The sequence below is a fragment of the Cynocephalus volans genome, chromosome 11 (assembly GCF_027409185.1).
Source record: "Cynocephalus volans isolate mCynVol1 chromosome 11, mCynVol1.pri, whole genome shotgun sequence".
Lineage (NCBI taxonomy): Eukaryota > Metazoa > Chordata > Mammalia > Dermoptera > Cynocephalidae > Cynocephalus > Cynocephalus volans.
In genome coordinates, this window is record NC_084470.1 from 119,100,810 (window position 1) to 119,113,666 (window position 12,857).

At 46.3% G+C, this 12,857-nt stretch overlaps 1 protein-coding gene across 1 annotated transcript in view; it reads right to left on the reverse strand.

The window, feature by feature from the left end:
• RASSF5 (Ras association domain family member 5) overlaps positions 1–12,857 on the reverse strand; it is a 68,833-nt gene that overhangs the window by 32,094 nt on the left and 23,882 nt on the right. Inside the window, exon 2 of the mRNA XM_063114271.1 lies at positions 10,002–10,123. Coding sequence (XP_062970341.1) covers positions 10,002–10,123 — 122 coding nt within the window. The remainder of the gene's footprint in view (positions 1–10,001; positions 10,124–12,857) is intronic.

The window sequence follows — 12,857 nt, forward strand, 5'->3', positions numbered from 1 at the left end:
CAGTTCTGGAGATGCATCTGGTGTGGGCCTCAAGCTGCTTCTACTCTTGGTGGAAAATGGCAGGCAGCTGGTGGGTACAAGCAGATCACATAGTGACAGGAATCAAAAGAGAAAGAGGGAGGAGGTGCCAGTGTATTTTAAACAATCAACTCTTGTGGGAACTAATAATGCAAGATCTTACTCACTACCTCCATTGCCCAGGGAGAGCATTAATCCATTCATAAGTGATCGGCCCCCATGACTCAAACAGCTCCCAACATTGCCACACCGGGGATCAGATATCTACATGAGTTTGGGGGGGACAACACATCCAAACTCTATCAGAGTCAGAACAGAAATCAGTTCCAACTCTGGACTTGAAAGCTAAGGAAATACTGACTGAGAGAATAGGTAGGATCTAGTGTATTCTGCTCTCCACCCATCCAAATCTGCTAGGAGAAGTTAGATCTAAGGCCCTAGTCCCTGCCTTTCCAGACATCCTACCATGCCAACTGGAGGCAGTTAAGCTTCCTCTCATTTTCGGTGGCTGGAGGATAACAGAAGATCCTCTCAATATTATTTGATTGCTGGATCATAAACATATTAACTACTGAAAGCCCCTGGAGCTGGGGACACCAGTCAAACTCATTCCAAGATGGTATGCTTCTTCCTAATCAGACGGGGGCTATCAGCAGCCTTAAGGACTGGGTACCAGAGTGGATGCACTGGATTTGTGACTGTTTGCACAGGGGAAAGTGTTATCATTTTTTAGGGCCATGAGAACAGTCGTGTTTCACATCCTTAGGTACCTTGAGGATAATGTGTCTATGGAGGGCAGGCAGCCCTGCTATGCTAAAGGCTCTCAGAAACATTGTGGGGGCAAGGGGAACAACTAACAAGTGCATACGATGTGCTAGTCCTATTATATACATACTCTTTATGCTAGCGCTGGGGACACACTGGTAAACAAGATAAACAAAGTCCACGCTCCACAGTGTGTACAAGTGTGTTTATACAGTTGCCACAACCACCACACTGGGGCCCCCCTTTAGTAGCTAAAGGAGGGTAGGTAGTTTGCCTAGGGTCACAAAGACAGTAAATGGGAGAGCCAGGATTTTGAATGCAGTACAAACTACAAAAGTCCAAGTTCAAAAACCAAATAAAACCAAGCACCTACTGTGCAAATAAAATGGAGTACCTACTGTGTGCAAGGTCCAGTGCACTGTGAGGAAGACTAAATGGTGTGAGACAGGATCCCTGTCCTTTAGGTGTTTACCTAACCCATAAGGTTGGGGATCAAAGGAATTAGTGTGTATAAAACATTTAGAGCCATGCCCCAGGACTTCTGCTTCTGGCCAAGATGGAATAACAGGATCCAGATTAAAATAATCAAAAAATGGACAAAACTTATGAAACAACGGTTTTCAAAATACTCCATATTAGGCAATGAGGGAAAGCATCCCCTGTAAGATAGAAAGCAAATGAGGTAATCCCTACAATTACCCCCAGATAACTGATTTGGGAATTTCCAGGGGGAACTAAGGTGGAGGGTGGAAAACTCCCTGGAGTTGAGGGGACACTGCTGAAAGTCTAAGGCAGCTAGAGTTCACAGGCAAGGGTAACTGAATGGAGACATTTGCACAGAGAAAACTCCAGAGATCTGCAGAGAGTCCCCTTTAAGTATTCAGCTGAATATTGATCAGTTAGTACATGCATGTGAGGAAACAACCAAAGACCAGAGAAAGAACCATCTGAAAGTGTTATAGATAATAGTGCCTGCCCTCACACAGGGCCAGAAATAGTGCCTTTCTCATAAGCTGGACTAAAAGAAATCATGATTTGTTAGGCACTGGGTACAGTACACAGAGAGTCTTTACCTCATTAGTGGAAAATAATTAGTCCTAGACTGAGTACGCCTCCAATCCTGCCTAATAAACCTTAAAAAGCAAAACCCAAAAGTATCAAACCATTTAAGTAACTTGAGTCCCAGAACAAAGCCCAACAATATTTACAGAAATACAAAAATATCCAGCACCCACCAAGGTAAAATTTTCAATGTCTGGCATCCAATCAAAAATTATTGAACATGCAAAGAAGCAAAACAATATAACACTTAACAAGGAGAAAAATCAATGAATTGAAACCAACCCTTAAGTGACATAGATGTTAGAATTAGCAAAAACACTAACAGTTATTAAAAGTGTACTCTCTTGATTCAAAAACATGGAAGATATAAAAGTGTACTCTCTTTATTCAAAAACCGAAATCAAACTTCTTAAGATGAAATTTATAATGTCTGGGATATACTGAATAGAATTAATGGCAGATTAGACATTGCAGAAGAAAAGATTAGTGAACTCGAGACAGCAACAGCAACTATCCGAAATGAAACACAGAAAGAAAAGAGAAGTTTAAGAATGAACAGAGCAGTAAGCTATAGGACAAGCTTTCACAGTCTAATATATATGTAACTGGAGTCCCCAGAGAGAGAAAGGTGGTGGGGAGCATAAAAATATTTGAAGAAATAGTGCCCCCCAATTTTCCAATTTTCGTGCATACTATAAGCCCTCATATCCAAGAAATCCAATAATTCCCAAGCACAAGAAACACAAAGAAACTACAAGTCACATTATAATCAAATTGCCCAAAGCCAGTGATAAAGAGAGAATCTTAAAAGCAGCTAGAGAAGAAAGACACATTACGTACAGAGGAATAAACATAAAGATAACAGCAGATTTATCACTGGAAACAATGAAAATGAAAAGATAATGAAGAAACATCTTTAAAATAATGAAAGAAAAAAACCTGCCAACCTGGAATAATTTTCTAACCAGTGAAAATCTTTCAAAAACAAAGGTGAAATAAAGAGTTTTTCAGACATGAAAAGCTGAACGAATTCATCACCAGCAGACTCACAATACAAGAAAGGTTAAAGAAAGTCCTTCAGGCAGAAGGAAAATGGTGGAAACAGGATCTACCCACAGGAATAAAGAGCAGCAGAAATGGTAACCACACGGAGAAATATGAGCACCTCAAAAAGTTCATGTAAAGATTCACATTACCTTTCAATTCTATTTCTCCATGAACTTTTTGAAGCATCCTTGTATATAATTTATTTTTTTATTACTTAAATCTCTTTTAAAGTATAATTGATCATTTAAGTAAAAATAATAACAATGCAGTATGGGATCTGTAGCATATATAAAAGCAAAATGCATGACAAGATAGTATAAAGGTCTAGAGAGAAGAAATGAAAGCACACTATTGTCAGGTTTTTATACTATACATGAAGTGGTATATAATATCATTTGATAGGGAGATTGTGATAAGCTAAAACTGTATAATGTAAACCTTAAGGCAAACCACTAAAATAATAAAGGGTTAAAGCTCTCAACAAATGAGATAAAATGGAATCGTAAAATATATTCAATTAATCCAAAAGAAAGCAGGGGAAAAAAGGAAAAAGGGAACAAAAAACCGAAAATAGAAAACAAATAGCAAGAAGACAGACTTAAAAACTAGCTATATCAATAACCACATTAAATGGAAATGACCTAAATACTCCAATTAAAGGGCAGAGATTATCAGATTGGATTTATAAAAAAAAAACAACAAGATGCAACTATTTGCTGCCTACAAAAAAGACCTTTAAATAAAAAGACACAAAAAGCCTAAAAATGAAACAACGGATAAAGAAATACCATGCTAATGGTAGTCAAAAGAAAGCTGAAGTGGGTATATTAATACCAGACAAAGTAGATTTCAGAGTAAAGATTGTTACCAGGGATAATGAAGGTTATTTCATAATGATAAAGGGGTCAATTACACAAGAGAATCTAATAATCCTGAATGCTTATGCAGCTAATAATGGAGTTCCAAAATACAGAAAGATAGAACTGTAAGGAGAAATAGGCAAATTCACAATTATAGCTGGAGATTAACACTTCTCTCTCTATAATGGATAAAATAAACAGAAAGAACACAGATATGCCTCAACATATCTGTATCTCAACATATAAAAGCTACAGTTTTTAATCACAATTCATTTGATAAACATTTTTCGAACCATTCAAAAGAGACCCAGGACCCTCCATCCCCTGAGAGTGTGCAGGTGTCTATAAGTTTAGGAAGCCAAGGGCTTCTCTGCAGGGAAACCCCTACCCACTACCCAGATCCTCCTGTCAGGATCTTCCTTTCTTGCTCCCTGGCTCCCCCGTGTGGTAGTTCTGGGTTCAACCCGTGGTGGTTGGGCTGAGGGGGCGGCCAGGATGGCCATTGGAGCTTCCTCTTATGAAGGGTCTGGAAAGGAAGAGCCCAGGGTAATGGAGACAGTGGTGCATCTGCGGGAGGGAGCACAGGGCTGGGAGCCAGGACACTCAGAACTCCGCGACAGCTGAGTCACCACTCTGCTGCTGCAGGGGCCGAGGGGCCTTCTGAGGAGTGACAGTGGCACGGTGTGTGTGGTGGGTGTTTGGGGAGGGGGTGGGGGCAGAAAGGCAGCAGGGGCCCGCAGGGCTGCAACACCAGCAGGCAAGGCCAACCCACGCTGCAGCTTTCTAAAGCCATCTGTCCCTTTGGTGAATGGGGCACAGGGCCCTCTATAGAGTGGAACAATGACTTGGGCCTCAGTGTTAGGAGGGGATAATCAAGTTCATAGCAAAAAGTACCCACCCAAACCATAAAGTCGTAGTGTCCTAGTTTTATATCCGGGACAGTAACCCAACTTTCTGATATTTTGGAAAGCTGGCAGAGCCAGACCATGAAGGGTTTTGTGTGCTAATCCAGATTTAGACTCATTTTGAGGGCAATGGGAAGCCACAGAGGGTTTTCATCACAGGGCTGACATGATTAAAAAAAAAAAAAAATCCAGTAAGCCCATCGGAGGTACCAGAGATGGCCCTGGACTGTCCGCCTAGGACACTTCCCCTCTGTCTGCATGTGCTTTCACAAGCATCTTGCCAGAGCCTCACTACCACCCTGCCCACTGGCACATTTCTCGAGGGAGAAACCTGAGCTCAGAGAAACTGGGAGGCTTGACCTGGATCATAGACCAAGTCTCTGGTCTACTCAGTCTGGATTAGAACCTAGCTGTGGATCATCCAGGCCAAGAAACAAGGCTCTTTCTTTCCTTTAAGAAAACATTTATTACCTTTTAAAAATATTATATTAGAAACATATGAAAGCGTTTGGCTATTTAAACAGCATAAAAGCAAACAGCAGAAGTTGAGAGCCTCACTCTACCCCTTTCAACTTCCACTGCTTTCCAGGTGAAATCTCTTTCAACAGTTAGCTGGGCCCATTCCAGTCCCTTGCCCTGCATACACACCACCCACATACACCCGCACACACTCACACGCACACACACATGCAGACATACACATGTACAAAACACAAATGGCTTAGTCCTATATGTACTGGTGGGGTGACCCGTTTCCACTTTGCATCACTCCCTATCTGTACTTAGAGATCCTCCTCTCCTTTGGAAGGGTGCCTTGGTATCAGTATGGATGGCTGCAATTCCCTTCCCAGCACCCCAGGATCTCTCCCCCGCTGCTCGCACTGCCCCTTAGGCACTCCCTGGACCCAGTGCCCTGGGAGTCCAGGCACCAGATGAACAAAGAGAGTAGCCTCTGTAAGGCATTTCCCACTGATGGCACCTGGCAGGATTTTAGAACAGTGCCTGGCTTAATACACATTTGTGGAGTGAATTTGAGAGAGTCCTTAAACACACACTTTTTTTTTTTTTTTTTAATTTTAGAGATTATTAATTTAACGTATGCTGGGAAAATATCCTGAGTATATCAAACCAGTGATTCAAGGATATTTTAAAATTTCCTTTAACATAAGTTTACTTAAGTTTAATGAAATGAATCTATTTAAAGAGAATTATTAAGTAAGTAACAGCACAGGTGGAACAGGGATATGGCCAGAATCCTAGCACTGAAAGTGCCTGAGTAAGGTTTGGAACTGCTGTGGGAGGGGCTGGCCTTTGCAGCTGGGGGCCTGGCAGCCTGGTTTCTGAGGTTGCTGCTCAGGGACTCTGGAGGGCCAGGAAGAGGGGGAATGAATCTAGGCCTGCTGGACGCAAGAAGATTTGATTCTCTCTCGTGATCTAAGCATTGTATGTACCAAGAAAAGTGGCACCAAAGACCAGAGCAACAGAGCTGCCAGGACTCCTGGGCGGCAGTGGGTCATGACAAGCATCTGCAGTGGTGGGCAGGGACAAAGACTTCCTCCACTGGGGTCAGCTTCCCCGTAGGCAATGAAAGGACCAGACCAAACCATCAGGGGTCTTGCATCATCGTGAGGGCACTGGGGAGCCACTGAGGCTTACTCATCACAGGGGTGACACAATGAGAGCACCTTGAAGACTACCAGAAGTATAAACTATTTGGGGCCTGCCCCGAAATAAAGGAACTGCAGCTGTTTTGGCAATTTATTGTGGTCTTCAATCAATAGCCATGATGTTCATGAGCAAATAGGCTGAAACTGAAGAAGGGATCTGGGGTAGACTGGAAGGAGACTTGCTTAGCCATACAATGGCTCCCCAAGGGAAAGTCAGACATCACAGACCTCAGAGATCTCCAAAGAGCGACTCTGAAACCACTGATTCTGTAGCCAACAAAAGCACAGGCAACTACCAGCCACCTTTCCTTTGTTTCTGATACCTGGGAGAGGCAGGCTAACCCCCATGGCCTTGTGAGTTTGCAGTGGGGGGCTCTGAGCTCCTCCCTGCCCCCTCCCACACCTGCCCTTCCTTCCTCTCCTGCTGCCTCCCTCTGGCTTGGCACAGAGATGAGGAACCTTGGTCTATTGCTTTTAAAATGTTGAGGCCAAATACTTATCTACGGGATGATCTCAACCACGTCTTGAAAAATGTATGAATGTACAGGAAGAACATATAAAAGTGTTAACCAAGAGTGGTTCTCTCTGGATGGAAGAAAATCAATGATTTTCTTTTCCTTAAAGAGCAGAGAGGAGAAATGCCACCAAGATGAGACCTCCTAACAGCCAGATGCCCCCCAAAACAGCTGAGCTCAGACCTGGGCCCCTGCCACAATAAATCCCCACGGCACTAGCACACGAGGTTAGCTCAGCCCAGGTGATGATGTCAAGGTGAAAGAAAGCTCCCTCTTGATACTTAACAGAAAATCAAGCCAAAGTGGAAATCAGCACGAACAAGCTATTTTGAAAAGGTGAGTGAACCTTGGAGCAAGGCCCAGGTTTTATTGATAGAAGGCTCCGTCCTGCCCCAGTTCTGCTGAAGCATGCAGTCGGGCCTGTGCAGGGCAAGCACGACAGCCCGACCCAGCCGCCGAGAGCAAACCCCATGCCAGGCTGTTTGCCAACGGGGCGCTGCTCAGCACCCACGCAGGATTCTCAGCTTCTTCCTCTGTGATATTTCTATGGTGGTTCTGCTCTAGACACAGTCCTGATTTAGCTTGCCAGAGCACTGCCAGGTGAATGCCTCTTTCCAACAGAGTTTCTGAAAACTCAGACTTGAAAACACCTCTTCCCTCTGACATTCCAAGGATGAGACAATGTACACAGCAAAGCCCAGGCCCTTCCTGGGGCCTTCTGCCTGCCACACCTGGGGGCAGATAACCTGCTCTAGGGCAGGGTTTCTCACTCAACTTCAGTATGATCGACATTTGGGGCCAGATAATTCTTTGTCGTGGGGAGCTGTCCTGTGCACTGCAGCATGTTCTGCATCATCCCCGGCCTCTACAAGAAAGAGGTAACCTCCCCCAAGTTGTGACAACCACAGATGTCTTCAGACATTGCCGAATGTCCCCCACTGGGGCGGACACTATTACCCACATTTGAGACCTGCTGATCTAAAGGAAGAGACCCAAAAAGGGGGTTCAGGAAGTGTTTGGGGGAGCTGGGCTTGAGGATGGGGCACGGGCAGAGTTGAAGGGGCAGATACTGACTTGGAAGGTCCCTGCAAAGCTACATGACTGCCAGTTGTCGAGTAAGGCAAATCATAACTAAAGCCAAAATGTTTCATTATTTTAGTTATACTAAGTTTCTATTTGTATTGTCAGGGCTAGGGCTCACAAACCCTTCAAGCAAACTGTACAGACTGGGTCCCCAGACCCCTCACACGCAGGTCCACGCTAGGTAACTGGGAAAGATGCCGGGAGCTGTTGGGAGACAACACCAGCTCAGTCCTCAGCAGCGGCAGGTCTGGCGGTGGCGGCGGCCTCTCAGAGGGCCCTGGGGGAACTGGCAGCACCAGCCTCTAGCAGCAGCAGTAGTGACCTCCCCACAGGCATCCTAGGGGTAAGGGACGCTGTGGATCAGAGCCACTAGTCCTTGATACTTAAGTCCATAACCCAGGACACCTGGGTGCACATGCACAATTACATTAGACAACAACCAAGGAACACCTGGGCGCACGTGCATATTTACATCAAATGCTCGGCAAGATTCTGAACATCTGAGGGCCCTGACCATTTTCCTATATTTTCCCAACACTCCCAAAGAGAAAAAATTGGAATTCCTCCATCTTCTAAGGAAAACCTTCAGCAAAAGTCCACGTTGCTCTTCAGTGTTTAGAGTGTGCCTCCCCTCCTTTCCCTGCCCCCCACCCTGGATGGACGGGCTCTGCCAGAGGCAAGGCCCTCCCAAGAGGCCTGGTGACATCCAGGCTACACCATAACAGTTACTATTGCAAAGTCTGTAGAGGATGTATGGAATTTTTAAATAGGCATTTGAGAACCAATTCAATGTCATCCTTATAAAAACATACATCCTACTTGCTTTCCCAGGGGGAGAAAATCCATGGGGGTACAGCAGGGAGGCTGGTAACACCCATGGGTGGGTCAGGCATTTGAGCACCATTAATCATGTGTGTCACGGCTACTCTGGGGATTTGGGGTTACTCGTGAGTCCTACATCCAGCGTCTGAGTTCCCTACTACTGTCTCTCACAGAACCTAGGATTTTCTCTCATAGACACGGGGTTTATTTGTTAAAGTCCTGCTCCCCTACCCTACTGTAAGCACAGGATGCGCAGGGGCCGTGTCTGTTCCCTTCATCACTAAGTCTCCTGCATTCCTGGGCCTGGCATATAGTAAACACTCAAGACATATTTGTTAAATGAATGAAAGGATGATGTCCTTAAACATTCCTTTCCTCCCTGACCAGCAACCTTCGAATCATACATTAAGGCTTAGATCAAACATCACCTTAGCCGGGAAGCCTCCTCTTTTTTCTCCCAGCAGAAACAATCTCACGGTGTAACAAAAACACTTGGCTCATACTCTTATCGTAACATGTGTCACGGTATTTGGTTGTATTGTCTCCCCTGCCAGAATGTAAGCTCTCTGAGGCTAAGAATTGTGATGTATCATGTATTACCCTCCCTCCCACTGTGCTTGGAACATAGTAGATACTCAATAAATGCTTGTTCAATACAAGAATCAATAAATGCACTCTTCTGGCTCCATTCTAAATTCTACACATCTAAAGTTCGGACACATTGTAGTTCAAGTGCCTCAGCGAAACCTAGAACCAGGAGCTGCTTTGGACATCAACTTCCTGGTCCTTTAACACAGGGAAAGAACATTTGTCCAGCCTCTCTGACTGTTGATCTGGCCTGGCTGCCTAAGTGGCAGGCAACACCAGGTGCTTGAGAAGCTTCCACCCAATATCCCCACTGCCCCAGGGCTATGAGGCCCCTAAGGACCTTCAGGAGGTTTCTCTGGAACCCACCTCACCCCCACGCATGCCCACACCTCTGGCTCAGAGCCCTAAGTAGAATGGGCTCTTGTGCTTGGGGAAAACTACAGGGGACTTCGGAGTATCTACAGACTTCTCTGTGTCACCGCTCCCAGATCCCCTGGGAAGGGGTGAGTCTGTGGACTCCATCTGGTCAGAAGGGGACCCCAACATCCAGCACATATGGAATACTGAAGCCTCATGCCCCCTCCTGCTCTCCAGAGCTCCTGGGTGAGAAAGCAGAGCCTGGGGCACTTGAGGCTGTTCCCAGCCTGGTCCGTGAGCTTCACTGCCTACCTGGCTGAAGGTCGAGGTAAGAGTGCTTTCTGGAGAGGGTCTGTCCCGGGATGAGCCCTCTTGCTGACTGCAGTCCAGCTGAATCAGGTTACGGCACTCTGGGTGGCAGGTGAATTTGCAGTCTGGAGGGAAAGAACCAAAGAGGGATTAGGGGGCAAGGCAGAATTTCTACCCACTTCCATCCGGAGAAATCACCTGGGAGACTGTTGAGCTCTCGAGGGGAAGAGCAGTGCAGCAGAGAAGTGGAGGGGTGGGAGACGGCGTGAGAACAGTGCCCTGCCGTCTGTGCCACCGTGAATGGTGTAAGTTAAGTGCTTTACCCGTCTGCAAAACTGCTTTCACCTGCATTATTTTGTGTGTACCTGCAGTCACTATTACTGCCATTTTACAGATGGGAAATTGGGGCCTGGGGACTTTAGTGGCTTTCTCAAGGTCAGATCATCTGGCTGCAGACTGGTGTTCCTTCTAGTAACTTACATTAATCCCCAGGGGCTACGGATTCCCGGGGAAGGACTTAACTTTCCTGGGCCTTGTTTTGCCAATCTGTAAAATGTAAGTAATAGCTGCCCTGCCTGTTGCACAAGGATGTTTATAGTTATAGGGGAGGAAATGTCTTGAAGAATTAAAAGTGCTTCCAGAGACAAAGGCATTATCATGAGTAGGAAGGGCTATTACCTCTCTCTGACGCTTGCCAGTCTAGAAACGTGGGATGGCTATTCTAACCCAGCTGAAATAGCCTACGGACAATCTCCCAAATCAGGTGCTTCAGGGGGAAAAGCGCACATTCCATAGACAATGTTCACCTTCCATGGAAGCAGAGACTTCATGACCACAGTTGAAAAGAGCTTATCAGGAAAATGAAGCCCAGAGAGGTAAAGTAAAGTGGCCAGTGACATACAGCTCACTGGTGGCAGAGCCAAGGCTGCCAGTACTTTCCAGGTCTCTCAAAGGCTTTCTCTGGAGCCTCCTTGGCAGAAGGGAGGTAAAGTCAAAGGGGACAGGAGACGTCGAGACTCAGCCAGGCAAGGGGAGGGGAGAGGAATGGGTGTGCAGGGGCGGGGGGGGAGGAGAGGGTAGCAAAATGCTCGACCTGAGGTGCGGTGCCCACAAAGAGCTGCTGGCTCGGCCGTGGTCACCTGTCCTAGAGGTGCCACAGCCCAGTAAAAAGGCCCAGCTTTCTAGACGCCAGAGTCTCTCAGGAGTCTTCCTTCTTGACTATGAAGTCAGATGCATGGGATGTGCTGGGCAGGCAGGGTTTGTGGCAGGGGACATGACAGCCTGGACTTGCTTGGATACCTGGGGATTAGGGCACCAGTTTTGGTTGATAAGGGCTCAGGTACCCCAAGACTCTTTTCCTTCCTCTAATAAGCTCCAAAACTTCAGCACATTTGGTCTCTCTTTTTAAAGCTGCCACAGCATGTTTTATCTCGGGGTAGGGGTGGCAGCTCCTACTCTCTCCTCTCTTTTGAGGAGTTTTGGAATGAGACCCACAGAGGACATCGAACATGGAGTCAAGGGACATGATTAACCAGTTTTGAGACTGGCCGGCCCTGGGGGATTTTGGACTTGTTTAGCACCTGGCACCCCTTTCTTTTGGCCTATTTCTCCCTTTTTGCGTGAGAATACATGTCCTATGATTGTCCCACCACTGTATCTTGGAAGTAGATAAGTTGTTTTGATTTCATAGATGGTATCTTGAGACTCTGGACTTTTGAGTTGAAACAAGTTGACTTTGGTGATGGAATGAATGTATTTACCTGTGAGAGGGACATGAACTTTGGGGGCCAGGGGCAGAATGATACAGATTGTGTTCCCTAAATTTTATGTATTAGTGGCTTGGTCCCCACTGTGGCTGTTAAGAGGGTGGGAAATCCTATTATGGTAATTGAAAGGTGGGACCTTGAAGGGTTGATTAGATTCTGAGGCCCACACTGTAGTGAATGGGTTAAAAATGGTGGTCAGGGTGTGGTTCTGAGGGCTTTAAGAGGAGAGTACATGAGGAGGTATCACTCTCTTTCTGTTCTGCCATTTTCTGCCATTTGAGACCCCTGGGTCACTTTTGCCACCAGCAGATGGTGGCAGTCCAGTTCCCTGGACTTTGGACTTCCCAGCCTCTGAAACTGTAAGCAATAAATTTGCTTTCTTACATGGTACCCAGTTCCAGGTATTTTGTTATAAGCAACAGAAACGGTCTAATACAGGCCTACTCTCCCCAGCTGCCCCCTTCCCTTATACCCCAAAGATGAGCACCTGGACTACACATTTCTGTATGGTTTTTGTCTCTAATGTCTGCAGGGAAGAAACTCGACCAACGCGGGGAAACACAGAGATTCCAGAACCCTGCAACCTTCTTATGCCGTGGCCAGAAGCTCCCGACCACCTTTTGGGGGGTTATTTAGAAGCTGTACTGCTCATCACCCTCACACCCAAAGGTGAGGTCCACCCATGTCCCCTCCTTCAGACCCCATGTTCCTCTAGGCCTTCCTGACTTCTCCATAGGAGGCCCTTTTCTCATCTGCAGATGGAATAGGTCAAGTCATTTCCCGAGGCATGCACCATCTACCTGCAGGTGCCCACGCATATTTCTGGGTCTCCCAAGTGGGAGGTGGCCTGCTCAGCACAAAAGCACCCTCACCCTTAGTGGGGTAAAGGGCACAGAGACATGTGCAGGCCAAGTCTCCCCTGCCCGCAGTGCCCAGAAACACCAGGGCTTTGATAAGATAGCACAAGGCCAGAGCCACAAAGAGCAGCATTGTTCCCAGCTCTGGCCCTGGGACACACCTGTGTGGCTTCTGGTCATGCTCTGAGTGATGAAGAAAGAGTCCAGGATGCCAAGAAGTGGAGACAAGGAAGAGG